The sequence below is a fragment of the Leopardus geoffroyi genome, chromosome D3 (assembly GCF_018350155.1).
Source record: "Leopardus geoffroyi isolate Oge1 chromosome D3, O.geoffroyi_Oge1_pat1.0, whole genome shotgun sequence".
Lineage (NCBI taxonomy): Eukaryota > Metazoa > Chordata > Mammalia > Carnivora > Felidae > Leopardus > Leopardus geoffroyi.
In genome coordinates this window covers 77648247-77672938 of record NC_059339.1, presented here as the reverse complement: position 1 = coordinate 77672938, position 24692 = coordinate 77648247, and the positions used below count along the sequence as shown (strand labels likewise).

The following is a 24692-nucleotide window of genomic DNA, read 5'->3' as shown; positions in this document are numbered from 1 at the left end:
GAGTTCCACCCCATACTCCCATTCCACTGCGATCAACTCCATTTTCAATTGATTCTGGATTAGAATTCCAAACAAGGCTGCCTTTGGAGGAGGGAAAAGGTTGACTACCTAAAAAAAAAAAAAAAAGTCAGGATGGGCAGGAAGCCTCATGAATTGGTAGCTGAAGTCCCCTATGTGAAGACAAGAACAGGGGAATTGTTATTAGGCCATGGGGAAGATGGGGGAGTTTCATAAAGGGAGGATACCTCCAAGATTTTAAGCACACTTCCGCAGGGGGCCTTTAACACCCTGATAGTGGGCCTACATCTATACATCTCATTTTCCTTCAAATATTTATCAAATGCTTGTTGTAAGCTGCACACTGCTATGCACGGCAGACACAACAGGGAGCAACAAAGTCCTAATCCCCATCCTCCTGGGACTCTGGCAAGACCGACAAGGATCCTCCCAGGCAAAATCAATTGAGTACAAAAACCTGCAATTACAAACTGATAAGTGCTGGGAAGGAAAAGTGCTTTGAGAGCCAGTCCCAGCTCGTGCCAGCAGGAGCGATCCCCCGCCCCTCCTCCCCCACCCAGCACCCTGCACCCAGCAGCACCCACACGACGGCCATGCAAGGCCTCCGGCACAGAATCCTCTGGGTGAAATCACTGTCCCTGGAAATCTGGGAGACTACTCCACGTATAATTTCTCCAGCCTTCTTAATTCAAGAAGCAGCTTGTAGGGGCGCCTGGGAGGCTCAATCGGTTAAGCGTCCAACTTCGGCTCGGGTCACGATCTCGTGGTCCGTGGATTCGAGCCCCACGTCGGGCTCTGTGCTGACAGCTCAGAGCCCGGAGCCTGCTTCAGATTCTGTGTCTCCCTCTCTGCCCCTCCCCTGCTCGCACTCTGTCTCTCTCAAAAATAAACATCAGGGGCGCCTGGGTGGCGCAGTCGGTTAAGCGTCCGACTTCAGCCAGGTCACGATCTCGCGGTCCGGGAGTTCGAGCCCCGCGTCGGGCTCTGGGCTGATGGCTCAGAGCCTGGAGCCTGTTTCCGATTCTGTGTCTCCCTCTCTCTCTGCCCCTCCCCCGTTCATGCTGTGTCTCTCTCTGTCCCAAAAATAAATAAACGTTGAAAAAAAAAAAAAAAATTTAAAAAAAAAAAATAAATAAACCTCAAAAAAATTAAAAGCTTGTGAACCAAGAGCTGGGTGAACGCTCCTTCTCGTCGCCTCCAGACATCCCATCCGTGGGGTTGGCTGTCACCCCATCGGCTCGGGTCTTGATTCGGCAGAACCGGAAGCTGATTTCCTCCCAGCCCGGACCCTCAAGCTTTGAAGAGGCTTGCTGTCCTTTTGAAACACCCTCAGCTCTCTGTGCAGATTTTAATCACCTGTTCACTTGTAGATACAAGTTCCAGAGTGGCCAGGTGGGAGCCTGCCCTCAGCATGGGGCAGGGGGAGGGGGGGGAACGGTGCACAGGGAAAGGCAACTCAGGGGGTATATGGGGGCAGCTGCAGTTGAATTGCAAGGTTCTGGGAAACGTGAGACTGGGGTGTCCTCACTTCCTCGGGCCTCCAAAGCAGAGCACCTCAACTGGGGGCTTGAACAACAGCATTTAACAGTTGTGGTGGCTGGGCATCTGAGAGGTGTCGTACCTTCTGGAGGCTCTGCGAGAGAAGCCATCCACGCTTCTCTCCCATTGCTGGAGGTTGCCGGCAGTCCTTGGTGTTACTGCCTCGGCCGTCACCTGCCGTCCTGCCTTCACGTGATCTTTCTGTGCGTTCTACGTCGCTATTTTCTCTTCTCACAAAGACGCTGCTCATTGGACGAGGGCTCACCCTAATCCAATGTGACCTCACCTCAGTGTAATGACGTGGGAAGACCCTGCTTCCAAAGAAGGTCTCGTTCTCAGGTCCAAGGTACACGTGAATTTGGGGAAGTGGGAAGGAATACCACTCCACCTAGTACAAGAAGGAAATTTCCAACCTACCCTTTGGCATTCATCACCCTGCTTATCCATCTTTTCGAATCTGAAATTCTTGCCCCCTTCAGTAAAAATTCATTGAGGACCAAGGACAGAATAGTGGTAAGACACAGCCCTTCTCTCCTGGAGTATGCCTTTTGGTGCAAGCAAGAAACAAATGTATGTGTTAGGGTTCTCCAGAGAAACAGAACCAACAGGATGCATGTGTGTGTACAGATAGGTAGATATATTGATGTGTGTGTGTGTGTGTGTGTGTGTGTGTGAGAGAGAGAGAGATATGTATTTATAGAGAGAGAGTTACTTTAAGAATTGGCTTATGTGACGGGCACCTGGGCACCAGTTGGTTAAGCGTCCAACTTCAGCTCAGGTCATGATCTCGTATTTGTGAGTCCAAGCCCTGCGTCGGGCTCTGTGCTGACAGCTCGGAGCCTGGAGCCTGCTTTGGATTCTGTGTCTCCCTCTCTCTCTACCCCTCCCCCACTCACACTCTGTCTCTCAAAAATAAATAAACATTAAAAAAAAAAAAAAAGAATTGGCTTATGTGATTGTAAAGGCTGGCAAGTCCAAAATCAGAAGGATAGGCTGGCAGGCTGGAGACCTCAGGAAGAGTTGACGGTTGATATTGTAGTTAGAACCCAAAGGCAACCTGCTAGCTGAATTCCTTCTTTTGGGTAAGTCAGTGGTTTTCTGTTAAGGTCTTCAACTGATGGGGTGAGGCCCACCCACATTACGGAAGACAGTCTGCTTTATGCAAAGTCTACCAATTTACACGTAATCTCATATTTAAAAAAAATAACTTCATAGGATCATCTAGGATAACTTTTGACCAAATATCTAGGTACTGGGGCGTAGCCAAGTTTACACATAAAATTTACCATCATGGTATATGTCCACGTTAAGAAGAGCTATGGGGGCACCTGGGTGGCTCAGTCGGTTAAGCAACTGAGTCTTGATTTCAGCTCAGGTCATGATCTCGCGGTTTGTGAGTTTGAGCCCTGTCATCAAATCGCTGCTTGGGATTCTCTCTCTCCCTCTCTCTCAACCCCTCCCCTATTCACATGCACGCTCTCTCTCTCTCTCAAATGAACTTAAAAAAAAACTTTTAAAAAAATAAAAAATACATAAAAAGAGCTATGGGGGAAAATAGAGCAGAGGAATAAAGAGAGAGTAAGAGTAGGAGGGCCTACTTTAGGTGTGATCTTCTGGAAGGACCTCCCCAACAGAGGGGTTGTGAGCAGAGACCTGAACGAAGGGAGAGGTGAGCCATAAGGAGATCTGGGGGAGAAATGATCCACATAGAGATTTGAGCAAGACGCCGAGGCAGACCTGCCTGGTTATGCTCAGAAAGGAGCAATGAGGTCATTGTGGCTGGAACGAAATACACAAGCAGGGGGGTGGTAGGAAATGTCTTAGAGAAGCAGCCACAGCCCAGAAAAAGCCTTAAGGGCGTCTGTCAGGACCCTGTATCTCCTTCTGGACCATGGAAGGTTCTTGAAGGGGGGAGGACAGAAGGGCAACCCCGAGGGAGACTGTAGAAGTGAGTGCCTTGTTTCTTGACCGCCTGCCTGCCTCTGTGAGAGTTTGCTGCTTGCCTGTTGTCTGCTTCCTTGAGAGACCGGAAACCCCACAGGGGCAGGATCTCTCTTTGTCTCTACCATATTCCCAGCATCTCCCACCATGCCCAGTATACAGTGGGAGTCCAGTCAATATTTTTCATAATGAATTGGATAGAATTCACCCATTTTGTCTTCACAAAACCCCCCAGGGCGGGCGCTTTTATTATCCCTATTGTATACATATACTGTGAGGTAAAACAGCTTGCCCAAGGTCACAAAGCTAGAACATTCGTAACAAACACAGGCATATTTCAAAGCAAACATCAATTCACTGTCAGATTCATCCTGTAGGATACACACAGCTCAGCCACCCAGCCTCACACTCTCCTGCCATGTTGGAATCATGTGTGACTTCACAGAATATATATGATATATTCTCAAGGAAATGAGGAAAGAATAGCAAAGCATTATAGTTATTTAGTGCTAGATATGGCCTAAGGAAAAGTGGAAGCCAAGACTCAAAAAGATATATAATATGGGGTGCCTGGGTGGCCCCGTTGATTGAGCGTCTGACTCTTGACTTCTGGCTCAGGTCATAATCCCAGGGTTGTGGGATCGCGCCCCAATCAGGCTCCACGCTGAGTGTGGAGCCTGCTTAAGAGTCTCTCTCCCTCTGCCCCTCTCCCCTGCTCACGTGCACGTGCCTGCACGTGCTGTCGCTCTCAATAAATGATACTATAGGGGCGCCTGGGTGGCGCAGTCGGTTAAGCGTCCGACTTCAGCCAGGTCACGATCTCGCGGTCCGTGAGTTCGAGCCCCGCGTCGGGCTCTGGGCGGATGGCTCAGAGCCTGGAGCCTGTTTCCGATTCTGTGTCTCCCTCTCTCTCTGCCCCTCCCCCGTTCATGCTCTGTCTCTCTCTGTCCCAAAAATAAATAAACGTTGAAAAAAAAATTAAAAAATAAAATAAAATAAATAAATGATACTATATATATAATAGGTTAAATAACACAATCGAAGGAACCATGCTGTCGTTCAGGAGTTGTTTTTTCTAGAAGGAACATGTCCAATGAGTCCTTATTAAATAGTCACTGATCAACACATAGGACCTTATTTCTTCATGGTAAAAGGGCAAGAAAGCATGTCTTCATGCAGGTGTATCTGCAGAGAGGGTAAATTCGTGAGCTGCAGGCATCCATCTGGTGTGCGAACTTGATGGGAGGGGAAAGCTTACACTGCCTACGTAACCAACCAGACCTCAAGATCGGTGCTTTCCACACACTTTTGACAATGACCCATGGGAGTGAGGGAGGGGAGAAGCTACCCATTTTACACACTGACCCAATATTCACAGCGATGGAAACAGAAGTTCCGCCATATTTACCCTTCCTCCCCACGATGTGCTCTTATATGTTCCCTAGAGGATTTCTTTTCTTTTCTTTTCTTTTCTTTTCTTTTCTTTTCTTTTCTTTTCTTTTCTTTTCTTTTCTTTTCATCACGGTCCCAACCACAAAGTTGATTTCATGACTTACTACTAGGTGGCAGCCCATAGTTTGAAAGCCACCTGCTTAACCGGTGATTCTCAGACCTCATCGTGCGGATGGATCATCTGAGGGCTTTTGAAAGTGAGGCCTCCGCTTCAGCGCACGTGGGCAACGCGGGGTCTGAATTCGCGTTCGGACGCCCTGCCAGGTGATGTCACTGCTACTGCTCCGTGAATCGCACCGTGACTAGCAAAGACTCATTTGTCATACAGGATGAGGGGACTCTGCTCTGGACTTTGATTGGAGCAGGAGAGAAGCAGATCGATTTAGAACTCCACCAAGAGTCGGGAATGCAGATATGGCTCTTACGGTTCAATTATTCAATCCTTTGTGCCTGATGCATAATGTGGTTTCCCTGGAAACTGGCACATCCTGAGATAGCGTCCAGGAAAACTTCTCTCTCCGTTCACATTTCATCAGGAATCAAGTCGATGGCCAGCTGAAGGGGAAAGGAAATATCTGGAGGGGGACGGGGATGCCCCCGGAAGGGTGTGAGGAAGGGCGGCAGACACAAGCTTTGCCCACTCTGTCGCCTCCCTCCCTTCATGGGCCCTGGCACAGGTTGCTGATATTTTGTAGGCTGGTTCCCAGGCATGGGAGGGAAGAACGAAGTCCATGCAGCTCGTCGGTCCAGTTAAGTTCCTCTTCCACCGGGCGTGGTCTTCCCCAGGATCCCCAGGTGATTCAGGGACTCCCGATTCTCGTCCATTTCCAGCAAGGTGACGATGTTTCAAATTCTTATTCCTCCTCCAGTCTACTTCCTGTGGCTTTCTACCGTCTTCCGTCTCTCACACCCCTGCCAACCACGCCGGGAATGAGAGCTGGGTGGGGAAATTGTTAAACCAGAAGGAAAGCGTATCTATGGAGTCCCATGTTGCTTTATAAATAGGTTTGAGGATATATGAGGATGGAACTGTTTCCAAAGTTAAGTTTTGTTGTTTGGGGTTTGGGGGTTTTGTTTTTGTTTTTAACTGTAATCCATGGGCATTCTTGGCTCTCTCTGCCCTGCCTTCTCCCCCCACAGTAACATGACGACGTGCTGGATATGCCCTGAGTCAGCGCTCAGGGAAGGTTGCGACCTTTTTACCCCCAGCATTCCGGAGATAACGCACAGCATCTTGTAGGCTGCCATCGTGCCATGGAATGTGGAATGCTTCTCCAGTGTTCCAGCAGGGTCATTTATCTACAATTCAGTAAAAGTCTCAGCCAAAACCAGCAGAACATCTATATGATTATAGAGAGCCAGATGTGGATAATTTGCCTTCTGAAAAAAAAAAAAAATCTGGAAAAGAGAAAGGTGCCACAAATTGAATTAGGCTCGGATTATTCAGAAAGGAAATAACAGCTGGAAAACATTTCAAAAAGAGGTCCCTTCGAAACAGCCTTCCTAGGACAGGAGCCAAATACATTTTTCTTCCAGGGCTTAGTCTATGGCGCTGTTGGCTGCTGAGGTCCAATACCGCTCGCCCAATTGGTATACACTTTATCTATAAATATTCATGCGAGGTGGGATGAAAGCCATTGGGTTAATACGATGTGATTTGGTTGTTCCAAACAAACAAAAGTAGCCCCAGGGAATTGGCTTTCGTAGCTACATGGGCATCCTTCTACCGAAGATAAAATCCGTGCTTGGTATAGGGGAGCATTTTCTCTTTCTTGGAGAATCAACACCCACTTGGTGGCACGTGGGTCTTTCTCTGCTCTGTTCCCTGACCACTGGACTTGACGTTCCATTCGGTGGCCTCCTCATGGTCAGATGGACTGGAAGGCTGCACCCGTTTTGCAGAGAGGTGCGTAGTCATCTCCCAAACATGCCTTTCTCGAGCCATTCCGGCTCTTTTGTGCCTTTTACTTGATTCCCAAAGTCCCCTCGTGAGACCAAGGAGGCTGATTCTGTTCTAAGTTGCCCCGGGGTCACTCAAGACTAACGAGACCCGGGTGCATGGAAGGGACGTCAGGGGAGCGAAGGGCCACCCTCTGAGGGAACGGGGAATATGCAACTGACAACCTGAAATACCAAGCGCCCCACCGTCCTGAGTCTGTGTCAAGCCTGAACTTCTCCCCAGTGACTTCCCTTCCTAAGTACCATGCACTTAGGCTCTAGTTTCCGGTGATGAGAGCTGATTTATTCATCAACCAGCAGGTACGTGGAGACATTAGTCACCTGATTCCATGCTAAGACTCCACAGAAAGCAATTTTGAGAGAATCGGTGAGATAGAACGAGGAGGAAAAAAAAAAAAAATCTAAGCTGAGAGCTAAATGTGGGCATAGCTAGTCCCCAGGGAAGGAGAAGGGGAGAAGTCAAGACAACCCATGAACTTTGTGATCTCAAATACACCACCTCCTCCAGTTCTGTGAATGTTGTCTCCCCCATCATTGTGACTGTGAGGGTTCCTGAGCTACTCCCATTACCAGCTAGGTGACCCCCATGTCATACTAGGGAAGCATGAAGGAAGGGATCCGGCTTCACTTGAAACAGTTCGGATCAGGGCTGTGTCCTGGTAGGAGCCACTCCAGGGGCTTCACCCCCCACCCCTTGTTGCCTTCCAAGACGGGGTCCTTGCGTTCTCCCGAATAGAATCTGGAGACTTTATTGGGCAGGTAGGTGCGTCCATCTGTCTCCCACTCTTAGTCGTAAACTTCTCGAGGACAGGAGTTTAACTATCTTCATAGGTCCCGGAAAAACTAGAAGAGTGCTTGGGGCGGTTAGAGTTCAGAAAACGTTCGCAGGAAACAATCAGTTGCTAGGGATGCAGCCACTGGTGGCCCCCAATTACTTCTCTTCCTCCAGTCATTCAGAAACTATGCATTGGCTGCCCCCTATGTGACATACACTGTGGCGAGCGCTGCAAATCCATTAGGTCTCAAGACCGCTCCTGGTCCCTGGTGTCTGGGCTTATAGTCTAGTGAATGAAATCTCAGGCCTGTGTGGACACACGCTGAAGCCCCATCGCCTTTTGTAAATGTCTTGCTGTACAGAATTTTCCCGAGGGTCTTTGTTCTCCAAGCCAAAACTGGATTCATGCTAGGTAACACCACCTATGCTGACGTTCACGCCCCTCTTAAGGGAGAGCAACCACCTACAGACTAGCCAACAAAGCAAGCCCTCTCACAAACTCTCTGCCGCCTCTTCTATACTAAGTGTGCATTTACAGGTGGCTTTGGCACGCTGCCGGTCCTGCCCAGGAAATGGGATTTTCCCATTGGGCCAAGATTGTGTTTTGGCCCAAGGCTGAAGACAAAATGCATTCGGAACCCCCACATTCTAAAGTGAGTACCTCCAGGGGCACCTGGGTGGCGCAGTCGGTTAAGCGTCCGACTTCAGCCAGGTCACGATCTCGCGGTCCGGGAGTTCAAGCCCCGCGTCAGGCTCTGGGCTGATGGCTCAGAGCCTGGAGCCTGTTTCCGACTCTGTGTCTCCCTCTCTCTCTGCCCCTCCCCCGTTCATGCTCTGTCTCTCTCTGTCCCAAAAATAAATAAACGTTGAAAAAAAAAAATTTAAAGTGAGTACCTCCAAGTATCTAGGGAGCAGCCACCCCCCCACACAGGGCCGAGTGAGCAGCTCCTGCTCAGAACTGGGTGCCCCCCCCCCCCGCTGCCTCCCCACCCAACCCCAGGCTGTGGGAGAAGGAGGTGTAGACAGCCGCTAGAGGAGACTGTTCTGGATGGCCGGGGATGCCCTGCGTACGGGGATGAGGAGAAGAGCTCCCCATCCCTAGAGCCAAGCGAGAGGGAGCCCGGCAAGGAGTCCCCATGCCAATGTGGGGGGCTCGTAGGAATGAAAAAGGGCAGCCGTTCTCCGGCCAGGTGCGTCGGAGCTGCAGGACTCACGGGTGTGCGTGCTTCCTGCCTCGCAAGCAAGGCCCAGGAACAAGCATTCTTGGAAGGATGCTCTGAGAGTCTAGGAGTGTAACTTGCTTTCCTTTTCCACCCCCACCCCCCACCGCCATGGGGAAGGAGAGAGGGGTACTTAGCACGTGTGCCCTCAAGAGAGGGGGACGTACTCCTACCGAAAGTCTAACATCTGTGCTGGTGAAGTCAGAGGCCCGGTGGGAATAGCCTCTCCGGCGGAGCCTGAGGGACTCTGGTGTCTCGTCCCTGGGAAGAAGATGGGGACAATGGGGACAGACCCTGGAGTTATTTGCAAGGGGCCTGCCGGCATGTGAAGGAGCACGGAGGCAAGAGGAGGGGTGCTAGGAGTCCCTCCCCACTCTGACACGTGGTCACCGAAGCCGGTCGTCACACCCCCGGCCTCTCTCCAACCCTCCAGAAGCTTGAATCCGTAGAGGCAGGGGGTAGAGGACTGTCAGCCCCAGACCCCGGCTCCCTTCCAAGTAGCCAGGCCCACAGCCCTGGCCTCCACTGGAGTTGGGGAGCACGGAAGAGCCAAGATTTAAATCAAGTTCAAGGTTAAAGCGTTTTAAATGAACAGGGACTTGGTCTTAAATTCCAAAGGTGACTAGAATTTGGCCAAAATTTCATGAGAGGAACCACAACCCCCCCCCCCAAAAAAAAAGAGGACTAGGGGAGTTCAAATTTAGACTCAGTAAACAAGATGAGTTGCATTTTTTTTTTTTTTACTAGCACTTCGGAATCCACTTTATAGTTAACTTACTCCGGAGTTCCACGTCGTTTATTTTTATTTATACACAAAGATCATCTTTTCTAAATCTTTTCAAGGCCGCATGGGTCCAGTCACAATCCACTGCAAGTGCCCGAGAAGCTGTGGACCTGCATATTTAGACCCGTCCCTGCATCCTGGTTGGGATATGGCATCCCGCCATTGGCACCGTCGGTCAGACTCTGCCCTCTGGTTTTCAGAACAGACATCTCTGCTGTAACCATTCTGGTATTTCGCAACTCACGCTGCCTCGGGGAACGCATGTGAGGAAATCCAGACATAGGCAGAGATTTCCTTCAAATGCCGGGGGGAAGGGGGGGGGGCCTGGGATGAAGGACGTGCATGGCAAACCAAATGTTGAGGCCATTTGGTCTCAAAACGGGAGGGAAAAATGCAAGCATGTGCAGATTTGCCTACAAAGATTCACAGTTCTTGGACCTGGGGCGCATAATTGAGATGATGCTGTTGGCACAGGGGATGTCCAAATATCTCCGTAATCATTCTTGATTGCAGTGATTCACCCGGGAGGAAGGCAGATGGGGGGCGGCGGGGCGGGGGGAGAAAAACAGAATTGGGAGGGGCTTGTGTATCTAATTCTGATTGCTGAGTTTGTAGAAGTCAGTCTGCGACACCATTAAAACGTTTTATAATTCTGTGATTTTTTTTTAATCTTTTAAAAAATAGTTACTTAAAATATTGGGATGTGTTAAACGATAGCTGCAAAATAATCCCATGGGGGCGGAGGGAATGGGTGGGAATATACAGATAAAACAAGATGGGTGGGTTGATAACTAAAAGCTGAGTGGTGAGTACATACATGGATGTTCATTATAATGTTCCCATGAAAATGTCTTTCATAAAAGGCCCTTCAAAAAATGCATGAAGATTTAGAGGCTTAAAAAGCTCATGGGCTGGTTATCAAGTGGAGGCATTCCCGTCCTAAGGTAGAGATCCCAGTCTGGTGTCCACCTGGGCCACGGGAGCCTGTCCCCGGAGGGGGGGAAGCTTTGAGCCTCCCTTTCTGGAACAGTCCCCATATTACAGAATCGGCTCTGTCCTGGAGAAATCGTAGCCATACCTTTTGGATGAAGTAACATCCCGTCTCTCTGGTTTTCCCTCTTTGTTTTCCTTCCCGACAGAATGGGCAGTATCTGGAAGAAGCCGAGTCACGCGCCCTTCGCTAGCCTTTCTGAACAAGGTTTTTCCTCGTAAATTGTCTAGTGGGCTAGTCCGTTTGGGGATTTGTCACAGTCGTTTCCTGACCATCCCCATGGCCACAGGCAAAAAGCACTAGGATGAGATCTGGTCCCTAGTGAAAAGAGTTCTCCAAACCCCAACCAACTAAACATCTTTACGTGGAATTTTCTTCAGGCCTCCTTCCACAGGACCAGCCCCCACGCATTTATACCAGCTTCTCTCCACTTCCCTTGGCCCCGGACCAAAGGGACGTGAGGAGAGTGGAAATCTGGGTCTCGTGGGAAAAGATTCCAAGGATTTTCCTTTTTTTTTTTTTTTTTTTTTCTCTCTGTGCCATCGGGCAACTCCGTACGTTCTCATTCCCAATGCATGTGAAACTTTGGTTTCCTGTAAACGAACACGGCATCTGGGCTGGTCAAGGGGTATCTCTGCTGTTGGTTAAGCCATGAGTCTTCCTCTCCTGGCAACAAAATCTGCTTTCCTCTGGAGAACACTCTGGTAAGTCTGGGGCGTGGCTGGTCGACCCCGCATGTCCCGCACAGGTGGGGCACATGCATAATGCGGGCCCGTGTACATGGTAGCCCGGCCGCCAAGCAAAGCCTAGAACATCGTGTGTAGCCCAGCAGTTCTCAAGTGGTTTTTTTTTTTTTATTTTTTTTTTCAACGTTTATTTATTTTTGGGACAGAGAGAGACAGAGCATGAACGGGGGAGGGGCAGAGAGAGAGGGAGACACAGAATCGGAAACAGGCTCCAGGCTCTGAGCCATCAGCCCAGAGCCCGACGCGGGGCTCGAACTCCCGGACCGCGAGATCGTGACCTGGCTGAAGTCGGACGCTTAACCGACTGCGCCACCCAGGCGCCCCAGTTCTCAAGTGTTTTTATCCCGGCAGCTCTTTGTGCCTGTCCATACCGCGGAGGACCCCAGGGAGTTACCCTCAGGGATTAAGTCATCTTTTCTGCCACCCGGAGAAAGGCTGCCTGAGGATGAAGCCCGACCAGGAAAGCACAACCAAGAGGCCGAGAACAAAGAACCCACACGCCACGATCTGACCACTTGGAGCATGTGCAAAGTGAGACCTACCCCGACATTTTTCAGGTGCGTGAGCCCCGGGTAGGTTGGATTTCTGTTAGCGTCGTCGCTTGCGGCAGCCCTGCTTAGGCTGGAGAGAGTGATCCCTCACCGTGCTCTTTCTCACAGGCCTGGGTGCTCAGTAACGATGGGTCCATAGGGCTGTGGAGCACACAGTGAAGCAGTTTCTAGAACCTCCCATAGGAGCTAACCGTCATCAGAAATTTCAGAAATGTGAGATATGGTATCTCTTATCTTGTGAGACATAACGGTCCAGAAAAAAAGGCTAGAATATAGCCTTTATATTAGAGTATACCCCAGAATATTAAGATATTCTAGAATATTCTAGAATATTCTAGAATATACCCCAGAGGCATGTCAAGAATAGATAGGCTCAGGGACAGTGATGACGCTAAACTACGTACATGAAGGCTCCCAAGGCCTCAACATTAAGAGTTGTTTGGTGCTTAAGGCACACAAATGGAAGCTTCTGGGCAGGACCACCTCAGTTCCCTAGAACACGCTTGACGGTGGCTGGAATCCGTGCCAAATTCATGACTTATGACCCAGCAAAGGCCGCTTTGCCTTATGTTCTGACAGAAAACAAAAAACAAAAAAAAACCCCACAACACTGTGCTGTTTTCCAGAGAATCACAGAAGGACCCTTGCGGCCTCGGGAGTCTCCAAAGCAAGTTGGATGAAACAATGTGGAGAATAAATGAGCAGTTTGGAACTCCCTCGCTTCCCAAAAGACCTACACAATTTCTTGCTGTTGGTGAAGTTCATCAGGACTGAGAAAAACAGAGAGGTTGGTCTTCCGGCAGAACCGGCCCCAGAAACTCGGGCAAGAGACTCTGGGGTGGACCCGGGAAGCCAGAAGTGATGTAGGTTGACGCACAGTCCTTCAAATTGGACCTCTGAGGCAGACTACTAATTACCCTCAACCCTCCCACTTAGTAATAAAACTCCTGACTTTTCACTGGGCTTGTGACCGTCCAAAACAAAGGGTACATTTCCCAGCCCCCCCGCCCCTCCCCCCTTACAACTAGAGACGCCATGTGACTAGGGACCAGGCAACGGATGGCATGTTTAACTTCCAGAATGTGCCCTCAGAGAAAGGGGACTTGCTCTTTTCCTCCCTCTGGCTGGAATTTAGATGTGATGTTGACATCACGAGTAGCCGTTTCATACCATGACTTAAACCGTTAAGGATGGGAAAGCGGGAAGAAAATGGGGCCAGGGTCCCTGCTGACCGTGGAGACATCATAAACCTTGGCCGCCTGCATCTGGCCTTGCCTGGGAGAGAAACATAGATTCCCGTCTCTTTAAACTCCTGGAATTACGGATATTTTTTAGTTTTCTGTGATGGGCGGTCAAGCCGAATCTGATCCGATAAAACCCCCGAGAGACAAATTCTCTGCAAGTGAAAATTAGCAAATCCTCAAACCCAAGTAGGAGACCCTCCAAAACTCTGCCGCAGGTCTGGAACGGACAGCGTGATATGACGTGTTTCAGAGCCGATGAGAGAGGCGTTCCGCCCCTCCCCCCAGGGCTGGTGACGTTAACTCCGAAATGATGGGGACTGTCCTACTTTCTCTGGCTGTGGCCCTGGGTAACTTGAAGAGGCTGCTCGCTCTCAGACTTGCTTTCCTTCCCACGCAGGCTCTAACCTTGCAAGGGAGGTGGTTGAAAGCCACAAGGTCAGTGTGTTTGCATGCTCGCTTTTTGGAAATTTGCTTTCCCAGCCCCGGCAAGACCCCAGGGCTTGTCAGCACCTCCAGGAGCACCAGATGAGCGACATTCACCCCGTGGTTCTCAAGCCTGAGTGTGCATCAGAGTCCCCCGGAGGGCTTGTTAAAGCGGCTCTTGGTACCAGAAGCCCACAGCTTGTGATTCAGCAGGTGTGGGGTGAGGCGGAACATTTGCATTTGCGACCAGTTCCATGAACCGCACTTTCAGATCAGGTTGTATATAGAAACAAATATAATATCCTTTCCGTCTCGGTCTCCTCTTTGACCAGGGGAAGTGTAACCAGACAAAAATAACTAACCGAGGCCAAGGTACTGGGCCCAAAAGCAGAACTGAAGAAGAGGGCGGTGAATGAAAAGGAAGAGTCCTTCAGAATGATCTCTCTGGAAGCCGGAAGTGCAGGAGGCAGAGGGCCCTTGGGAGGGGGCTCTGCAGAGGCCTGGTCCAAGCGGACAAGGCAGGCCTGGAAGAGGCTGGGCGGTGGGGTTGGGAGGGGAAGGCGGAGTTTGGGGACCGTGCTCAGCTCTGTTGCTGCTGTGAAAGAGCGGGTAGGAAAGACACGAATCAGTGTTGGTTAAGAGCAGACTTGTTGTGAAAACACGTTTTAGCAGAAGCGTCTGTAACACGCAGCGCTCGGGAAACGAGCACTCACAGCAAGACTTTATAAGCATCCGACGTGCTGTTAGCTTTCCCCGCCGCGTGGCCAGTCAGTGGAACACCTCGAAAAGTCCGGCGCGCCGCTTAACAAGTCTGTGAACTTGACCAAAGGAATTCAACCTCTCGGAGCCTCGGTTTCCTCATCTGTGAAATGAGGCTAATAGCGTCGTCCTTGTGCGGGTTTCTCTGGATCATAAATGTCACCGCCGACCGGCTCGGTCTGTGGACGGTACTAGCTGTCAGATCAGCCTCCTTTCCTCCCCACCCCACCCCCCCCCTCACTTCCCGCCGCCCCAAACTCACAACCTTCTGCATTTCCTGGCTGAGTCGGCAGATGGGGTAGTTGAGTCGCCCGGTGAGCCTCGCCTGAGTCTCGTCCTCAAAGCAGCTGTCCTGAGCTGCTTCCATTGGGGACAAACCTATATTCCTTCTTGACTGCTCCTCAGAGGAGGGCAGCGGTCCCTGGCCGGAGGCGGCAACAGCAGTGTCGCTACAAGGTCTGAGGTTTCACCTTAAACACCCAGCCGAGCTGCCGGGAGGCCCCAGGCGTTGCAAACTGTTTTTCATGCTAACCGCAGCTAAGCTGGGTGTCTGTTGTTTCCTGAAGGCGTGCTACGGAGAACCTTCTTCAGGGTCCAACTCCTCATCAGATTCATACTCTTGTCTGTAAGGAAGGCTTTGTTAGTTGCCTGGCTTTAATGAAGTGTTCGGTTTTTGTTTTTTGTTTTTTTTAAGCGTTTGGAGTCAAGGAGAACGAACGTGTTGGCTCTCCGCTGTTTCATCTGCTTGGGTGAAGGGAAGCGGATGTTCCAGGTTGGACAAGAGACTGAAACAAGCTAAAGAAAGGCAGCCCCTTCTATCCGGCCGCCTTTCCTACATCTGTCCTCAGAAGTTCCTGCCCAGCACCTAACTTTCTAGGATTCGATACCTATCGCCTGGTCTGCTCTGCTCCAAGAAGCCAGGTTAGTGCTGGACCAAACACGATGTGTGGAGGACTGAGTCGGGGCGTCTGTGTCACAGCAGCCACGGGAACAGTCACTGCTGGGTGTCGGGGGCAGAGCCCAGAGCAGTAATATTCCAGAGCACGATTGATCTCCAGAGCATTGCGGCGTAATAGAATTGCTGAGGGTTGCAGGTTCAGTTTGAGCAGCACTATCCGACCCTATCAGACCCAATGCCCTCCCCTTTGATGACAAATATTGTGCAATTCTCCCCTACGGCCTCCTAAAAGGACATGCACAAGTGTCTACACAGAGTTTATCTGGCCCACTCTAATGTCCTCACAATAGATAAAGGATAAATAAAAGAGAAGTGGTTATAATAAATTCATACGTATTTCAGCAGCTAGAAGACACAGGGGAGTAGTCTGATGCTTGTGCCTGGTCACGCATTCACCCAAATAGGACAACCGCCAAGCGGAATTGAGTGTTGGTGACTCAGATCCCACGAGAGGCATTGTACTGGTGAATAATTCTCTGTAAGATTCCAACCAAGCGTAAGTGTAATCTTCCCTTAATTTACATAGAAGTATCAAGTTGTAAAAGATAAATTGTGTTTATATGTAGAACAGAGTGAGGCTCTTGACTCTTCATTCGTTGTGACAGCAACCCCGCTTATAAATTCCTGCGCGAACACACACACACACACACACACACACACACACACACACACACACATCATTTCCTAAACAACCCCTAGGAGGCAGTATTGCCACTGTTGAGAACCACTGGCTTGGTGATCAGGGAAGTGCCCCCCAAAACATGGGGAGTGCCTCTCGCTGCCTTCTAGTACTTCTAGAAAGCATCAGCTTCTCCAGGTAATTACCTAACGCCTCCCCAACCGCAAAATCCAAGACCTGCATACCTGCTAGCCAGATTGGATGGCAATAAGGTAGACGCCCGTGGCAGGTGGCTCTGCCCTGGATTCCTGTGTGACAACGTGCCTATTAGCTCTGACCTCAGATCAAACAATCGTGCGACCCACCACAGTCAGTCTGGGAGAGGCAGGCAAAAAGGGACCCCTGGCCCCTGGCTCATTCTCCTGTGCCAGCCTCCACCCCACACGCCTTGCCAGGCTACGGAGCAAAGGCCCGGTGGCTAAGCCCACAGCAGATCCTCACGGAGCAGGGCTGGCCCAGCTTTGTACCAGCCCCTGGGATTATTTGGCAATCGGGGGTGTCACGACGCTCCCGGTTCGGACTCTCATTAATTAAACGTTCTGATTACTTGATGGTTAATCCACCATTCTATTTGTTTCTGATGCTTGTGAAAGTTTTCTAAAACTCGTGAATTCACCCTTTACCCAAACACCACGGGCTTAGTTAGCAGGCAAGATTCCTTCTCCTTTCATCTCTTTTCCAGTTTCCCATAGTGGAATCGTAATATTTTTGTATTAATAGAAATGCATGTAGTAAACACACAAGCCCAGTTCCCTGGCTTCCTGAAAGCACACTGCAGAGAACTGAGCTTTTGTTTTAAGATGACTGCCACATTTGGGGCTCCTCCTGCCTCGCCACGGTGCCTGTGCAGGCCTCAAAGACTGGGTTTCATGTGGAGTCAGATCTCAGGAAATGTCCTGAAAACTTCGTTGACTTTTCTGGTTTCCGCAAACTTGTTTCTACAATAAATGGAGTGTGTGCGCTGTATCCGTTGGAAGGCTGGGGTGGGGGGGGAGGGGTCTTCTGAGAAGCAGACAAAGGTGGAATCCCATGTGCAATGGATTCTATTAGAGGAGAGGCCTGTGTTGGACAGTGTGGAAGGAGCCAGGGCGGGCTGGAAGCTGTCAGGCCGCAATGCAAGTATAACCTGGAGTGCCTATCAGGATACTTAGGTCGCTGGTAAAATATTAGCTACATCTATGAACAAGTGAGGACACGAGAAAGACAACAAAATTGGATACGGTGAAGAGACTTGGCAAAAACGATCATTAAGACATTTTTTTAATCAAATCCGTTACGGTTAAGATTGCTCTACAGGTTCAGGGGAAGCGGGGGGCTGGCCGGCTCAGTCAGTGAAACATGCATCGGGGTTGTGAGTTTGAGCCCCATGTCGGGCGTAGAGATTTCTTAAAAAAAAATAATAATAACTGGGGCACCTGGGTGGCTTGGTCGGTTAAGCGGCTGACTTCAGCTCAGATCATGATCTCGCGGTCCGTGAGTTCGAGCCCCGCGTCGGTCTCTGGGCTGATGGCTCAGAGCCTGGAGCCTGTTTCAGATTCTGTGTCTCCCTCTCTCTCTGCTCCTCCCCTGTTCATGCTCTCTCTCTCTCTGTCTCAAAAATAAACAAACGTCAAAAAAAAAGAACTTTAGGGGAAATTTATTAATATTTAATAGAATTCTACACTTTTATTGTGTTACAGGGTCTCTGCAAATCAGGGTCTCTGATTTGGTGGGCTTTCTCAATTAGCCAACCGACTGCTGACCATGGGAGGCTTCTACATTTGTTGCACACGATACAACTGCATTGGCCACTAATTTGTCATGTGGGATAATAATGAAAACACCAAGATGTGTCTGGGATGGAAAGCGTTTGTGAAGGTCAATTTAGGGTCCCGGTTAGGTCCTTTCATTTCATAAATATTTTTTTAAGTTTATTTGTTTTGAGAGAGAGGGCAAGAGTGAGCATGAGTGGGGGAGAGGCAGAGAAAGAGAGAGAGAGAGAGAGAGAGAGAATCCCAAGCAGGCTCCATACTATCAGTGCAGAGCCCAATGTGGGGCCTGAGCCATGAACCGTGAGATCGTGACCTGAGCCAAAGTCAGATGCTTAACCCACTGAGCCACCCAGGTGCCCCTCAGAAATATTTTTTAAGAATGGTTTCAGAACCTTGTTGAAATCATAAATGGTCTATTTTGACTTCATCTGTATTTGGCAAAGATATCAACATGTTATACGTATATTTTATGATGATATGACTATATTTTATAGCTATATACATATAGCTATATATATAGTTATACACGGAATAATTTTCTAGATCCCAAAGGAAAAAGATCAGCCAAAGGGTTTTGGTTTTCTGTCCAAGACATGCTAGGGAATATTCAGCTATCGCCCACATTGTATTTCCGCTGAAGGAAGCATGCGTTTTAAAATTTAATTTGTCCAAGCCCGTCTCCAATCCCGGACCATTCCATGTGGTTAATCCATCATGCAGAATTGCCTGCAAACCCTTAACTGCCCCAGCCCCAGCCGGTGGTCCGGGAAATCACCCGCTCTGGAGCCACACCGTCTCCGCCCCAGCTCTCCCTGCCTCCCACAGGGATCGGAGCAGGCCCTCCGCCTCCATGAGGCTCCAGTTCCCACCTCTAAAGGAAGGTCCTAACGACAAAGTTTGGGGGTGATAGTGGGGTGGTCCGGAGCCGACGACCAAGAAAGAATTCTTGAAGACATCCTTGGTGCAAAAAGGTGATTTTATTAAAGCATGGGGACAGGACCCATGGGCAGGAAGAGCGGCTCTGGGGTCGTGATGGGTAACTCATTATATACCCTCAGGTTGGGAGGGGGTCAGGGATAGAGTAAGTCCCCAAGGCACTTTGGAAGCAAGGTTTCCAGGACCTTGAGGGGCTAGCTGTTGCTAGGAAAATGCCATTTATTACCATTTAATAAAACCTCAGTCATGAGACCCTTTAGATATATATCGATCGGGGAGCCCTGAACTCGGAGTAGGATTGCCCGCATATATCTTGGGGCAGTTGAGATAAAGGAAGTTGACTTACAGGATCCTCGAGGTTGGGACAATGTTAAGCTAAGGTTCTCTTCTGCCCCCGGCAAAGTGTCCTCCTGGAGGCAGCTGAGCTCCTAGAGGGAGGTCACTCGGCCGGTCTCAAGGACCTGTCAGGGGGCTATAGGCAGTAAGGGAGGTTACTTTTTCATTCACCTTAGTTTCCCACGTCACCATGGCAAGCACTTAAACCCCAGCGTCCGAGGAAGATCACACCGATCCCACGTGGCATGGGGGCGGGGGGTGCTAGCTTGTGTTGTACCCCTCAGCCTGCCTCGGGCTCCCTCTTCACTAACGCCTGCTCCAAGCTCTTATCATGAGGCTCACAGGGGACAGGGTGTTACAGCTCCTCACTCGCACAGGACACCACGAATGGACGCTCTCTCCCAGCTAGCTGCGTCCTCACAGCGCTGGAAAGTTCTGTTCTGGAAGAACTTTGGTCATCGTCCCCTCCAAGGACCTCCATTCTCAACATCCACCGTGCAAACAGTGCATGGTGGATCTAATTACCTCTGAAATGACAGGCACGTTATTTCCCATTTTAACATCTACAGAATCGAACGCATCTTACCGATCATAAGCCATTTCATAATTGCTGTCAACCAGGCGACAGTCTGCCCGTATCTGTCACCACCTGTGCATCTTCCAGTTACCCCCAGCTGTTCGTGTTACCATCATCACTTCCATTGAGTTATATGAGTTCTTTTTTTTTTTTATTTTAATTTTTTTTTTCAACGTTTTATTTATTTTTGGGACAGAGAGAGACAGAGCATGAACGGGGGAGGGGCAGAGAGAGAGGGAGACACAGAATCGGAAACAGGCTCCAGGCTCCGAGCCATCAGCCCAGAGCCCGACGCGGGGCTCGAACTCACGGACCTCGAGATCGTGACCTGGCTGAAGTCGGACGCTTAACCGACTGCGCCACCCAGGCGCCCCAAGTTATATGCGTTCTTGGTACTCACGCACCCTTTGAGGTGGCCTCAAGAGAATTCCACCGTGCCTCAACGTTGAAACGAAACGTTACTGTGTCCACAAACAGGCACCGAACGAGAGCAACTGGGCGTGAATTTGCCATTAGTAAAGGAAATATTCTTCAGCAAGTAGACCGCGTTTCTGTATTTTCTTGCCGATCACTTCAAAAGACCCAAGACTCGTGGAAGGGTGGTCACCTTTTGTTTACTGAGCTAAGGCTTGCTTACCAAGAAACGCAACCAACCGAAGGCAGAAGAACAGGCCAGATCCCTCAGAATGGATGAGAGATGTCAAAGCAATGAGAGACCAGTGAGAATCACTACGTGTGTCGCAAAGGACTGTTGTCAAGATGGGGTCAGGGTTTAAGGGGCGGTGGGTTTTCTTTTTTGGAGATAGTCCAGCTAATGACGGGTCTTACCATCCAAGGTCGCTTAGACTTGATAAAGCATAGCGTTCTCCCTTTTGGAAAGAAAATAAGTAAAATCGGCATAACGTGAGTACCGTCTCTGGTCTGAAGTCGCGCTGGGATCCGGAGATGACAGGAGCGCCAGAGCGGTGGACCCTGCTGCCCCCAGGAGTGGCGGTAGGGGAGGGACCTCTGCCTTCCCTCCTGATGGCTTTGCCCTTCATGATTCCTCCTCCTCGCAAGGCCCAGCTGCGCTTCCGGCTCTGAGACACCCTTTCATCCTTGTAGATGGAACTCCCTCTACCTTCTTTACTTTCCTCATTGGCTGGGTTCTTCTCCTGCGGTCATGAGAGTCTTGCTGAGGCATGAGTCCTGCTACCTACCCTCACCCATTAGTCTGCGTCCCCAGTTTGGATTCCTCTTTCTCAAGGAGTGATCGTGAGTTCTACGGACTCACCCACTTCCTTGTTTAGACTCCGGACAGCCCAAGATGCGCAGGTGGTGATCCGGAGGAAGTGAGAATCTTCTGACTGAGAGATCACCACCACAACCACCCTGACTCTCCCCGCAGGTTGGCCTATGGTTTGGGGTAAGATAGTTAACATTAAGCGTTTAAATAACCATTTAATATAGAGCAAAAAAATTAGTTATCTGAAGTGACCGAGTGTGGTGTGGCCTACTTAGATAAATGTTCTGATTATTAGATAAATATCACACACTCCATAAGCAAATAAAAATACAAAGAACGATAACAGAACGCTTTACGCTGAGCACAATTGAACCTTGCGAGATGTTATGGTTCTTTGTTGTAAATATCAACTGTCTTCATCCTGTAGGGTTGAAACTCCAGGTTCAATAAAGAGACCTGATTAATAGAATGCTAAATCAACATTTCCTGTCTGGGTTTTAGAAGAAACTTCTGAGAAGTTAGTTGTATATTCAGTGTGCCTTTCATTAGTTTCAAGTTTTATGTCTCCTCTAAAAATGATAAGGACAGGGCACCTGGGTGCCTCAGTCCACTGAGCATCTGACTTTTTTTTTTTTTTAATGTTTATTTATTTTTGAGAGAGACAGCATGAGCGGGGGAGGGACAGAGAGAGAGAAGGGGACAGAGGATCCCAAGCAGGCTCTGTGCTGAGAGCAGACAACTTGATGTGGGGCTCAAACTCACAAACTGCGAGATCATGATCTGAGCTGAAGTGGGACGCTTGGCTGACTGAGCCTCCCAGGCGCCCCTTGATTTCTGCTCAGGTCATGATCCAGGGTCATGGGATCGAGCCCCACATTAGGCTCTGTGCTGAGTGTGGAGCCTCCTTGGGATTCTCCCTCTCTCTCTCTCTCTCTCTCCCTCTGCCCTCTCCCCGCTTGTTTTTTTTTTTCTCTCTCTCTCTAAAATAAAAATAAATAAATTTAAAAAATAAAATTAAAATGACAAGGACAGAAGTCATTTCCCTTAAGCTGTTCGTGAAGCTGAATGAGCTTAGAACATCCACATTCCCCCTCCTCTCAGAAGCACGTTCCCATCTCCAGCGTTGCCGACTGGAGGCAGAATCTGATTTCCAAGGGGTGAACCCTGGATGCCCAATGATTATCTAGAACCCGCCCCCCCATGCAGGGGACCTCTTGCCGCTGGGGCACAAGTGAGGCCCAGCCTTACTGTTGCCACTGCAATTCAAAGGGCAGGGAGGCGAGGCAGGTCGGAGAATGTAAGAAAGCTGAGTATGCTGGTAAAGCCGGAGACTGGGATTTCTGACCCTTGTATGCGGAAAAGGATGTGGCCGTGTGGCCCTGGGGCACGTTAAGGCCCACATGCAGAGCCCGCGTTTGAGAATTAAACCATCCATAAGGGAAGGCGTTATAAATGGGCTGTGACTGTGGCAACCATTTACGTTGGGCCACAGAGGTCTGGATTTGCTAAGTGTCACGGGTGAGTGGATGATGGGCGTCGGAGCCAGGAGGTAACCAGACTCCTCAGGGCTCTGGAGTGTTTGCACGTCAATAAAACTCCCCCGGGGTGATCTGGTGGTGGCCGAATGGGACAGTATAAAAAACCCCCCCCCCCCCCCCCGCAGAGAGACTCCAGCCTCCTTGTCTTTTTAAATAAAATCGGGTGGGCGGGGGCGGGGGGTTCCTATTAGAAAGTTTCGGGGGGCCTTTTGTGGCAAATTGTGAATTCCACTTAGGAACCAAACAGAACGGGCTTGAACATACCGCTCTCTGAAGCTGGAAGGACAGGCCGCCCGCGCTGGCCGGCTTTGCTCACCACCTGTCTCCTCGCGGAAGAGACAAATCACCCCTGTGGTCTCGTTGCCCTGGCTCACCCCTTGAGAACCTCCTTTTTCTCTCTTCCCTGCTCCCCTTCCTTTATGTACATTTGGTTCCCACAGGCTTCCTTTATCAATATTTCAATTGGTCGCTGCTGACCTATACTTGAATCCAAATATTTGCCCTATTCAGCGTGAATTGTGCATTCAGCCACACGCTTGATTACGTCTGTGCTCTTTTGAGCCCACTGAATGGGCTACTTGACTAGGTAATGCCGATACAGCCTGGTCATTAGTAGTATTTGTTCGCGCTGACGAGATGCCACAAGGAAAGAAGGAGAGAGAAGAAGGGGTTTATGTTCAGGTTTCCTCCCAGCGCAGCCACGGGGCAGAGAATGAATTTGTGTACTTTCCGGGGCGTGATTGCAAACTGTCTCCGCGCTCTTCGGCACAGACGCGGAGTCCAGCGTGAATCGAACGAGCCAGCAACCAAAGGGGATGTAAACCCCTGAAGGCTCACGGTTGTATTTGCTCCTTGGCAAATCGTCCCCCGTAAAACGAATATGGTCTTTTTCGTGGTGGCCGGCGTGCTAATTTCCATCGTTCAGCTGAGGACACAAAGAATGCAATCGAGCTTTCCACCCCACTTGCCTTCGGTCACCACCCGTCCCTGCAATGCCGCACAAGCGTGGCATTTTGCCCCCCACACAGGCTGACCTTTTGTGAAAATCCGCAGGACGGCACGCTTTCCCACTGTAAGACGCTAAAGCATTATTCCTACAGTCACATATCCACCTACAACGTGCCCGGGACTGAGTTGTGTGGCAGAACGACTTGGCGTGGAAGAAACCGGAGTTAAAATTCTTGGCCCCGACCCAACGGAGGAAACCAGCACAGGTCCCCGAGGATTTTGCCAGAAACAAGAGTGGCTTTGAAAGAGACGTGAATTTGGCCAGCACCCCAGAGCAGGAAGTGGTAGTAAGAACGTACCTGTGTGTTTGCACTTGCCCTCGAGGAGTTCACAGCCGGTTGCAGGAGGCAGACCCGCAAAGGGTGCAGAAGAGGCAGGAATGACAATACTTGGGGCAACATACAAAGTGAGGTAATTACGGACCCAACCAAAGTGTGAATGAAAGGACTCGTTTGCTAGGTGCACCTGGGTGGCTCCGTCGGTTAAGCGTCCGACTCTTGACTGGGGCTCAGGTCATGATCTCGCGGTTTGTGAGTTCAAGCCCCACATCGGGCTCTGTGCTGGCAGTGTGGAGCCTGCTTGGGAGTCTGTCTCCCTCTCTCTCTGCCCCTCCCCCACTTGCGCGCGCGCGCGCGCTCTCTCTCTCTCTCTCTCCCAAAATAGAATAAAAATAAAACTTTAAAAAAAAGTGGACTTGGCTGCCTGACCTCCCTGTTTCTTTTGTACTAATGCCCTGTTTTATTTCTTTTAACATCTTATTTATTTCTGAGAGAGAGAAAGACAGCACAAGCCAGGGAGGGGCAGAGAGAGAGAGAGAGGGAGACACAGAATCCGAAGCAGGCTCCAGGCTCCGAGCTGTCAGCACAGAGCCTGATGTGGGGCTCAAACTCACAAACCTTGAGATCATGAACCCGAGCCCAGGTCGGACGCTTAACCGACTGAGCCACCCAGGCGCCCCTAATGCCCTGTTTTATAAAAGAGGAGCGGGATGGACAGAAACGGATGTCTCTTAAGCACTTACTGCGCACCAGCCGTTGAACTCGACAGTTTCAACTTTGTTTCTCATCTCCTTTCGTAAAAGATTTTCACTTACTCCTTTGTTCTTGATTCTGTCAATGCCATACTTACATCATTTCTCCTCTGACTTTTGAAACGTACATATTATCTTCATCTTAACAATGAGAGATGCAAGTGACTTCCCTTAACAAGAAACTCACCTTGACATCCGGTGTTGGTCTGTGGTCAAGAACACCACAGAGCAAGGGCGAGACATTGAAGTGGC

The 24692-nt window shown here is 49.9% G+C and overlaps 1 protein-coding gene and 1 long non-coding RNA gene across 5 annotated transcripts in view; one reads left to right on the top strand and one right to left on the bottom strand.

The window, feature by feature from the left end:
• Positions 1-15928, top strand: part of CCBE1 (collagen and calcium binding EGF domains 1) — a 258831-nt gene extending 242903 nt beyond the window's left edge. The window contains exons 11-15 of one of the 4 annotated variants that reach the window (XR_006707299.1): positions 11777-11982; positions 12603-12763; positions 13618-13655; positions 15097-15323; positions 15703-15928. Coding sequence is in view for 2 of the 4 variants with exons in the window: in XM_045457191.1 (XP_045313147.1) it covers positions 11777-11982; positions 12603-12750 (354 nt within the window). In the remaining 2 variants the exon portion in view is untranslated. Of the gene's footprint in view, positions 1-9747; positions 9972-11776; positions 11983-12602; positions 12764-13617; positions 13656-15096 lie in introns of those variants that run through there. The other 3 variants (XR_006707298.1, XM_045457191.1, XM_045457193.1) reach the window with 3 other exon arrangements.
• On the bottom strand, positions 13924-15104 carry LOC123587435. Its single transcript, XR_006707301.1, has 2 exons — positions 14668-15104; positions 13924-14581 (listed from the first exon to the last, which is right to left on the bottom strand). It is a non-coding gene; the product is annotated as an uncharacterized LOC123587435 (long non-coding RNA).
• Positions 15929-24692: the final 8764 nt, after the last annotated feature.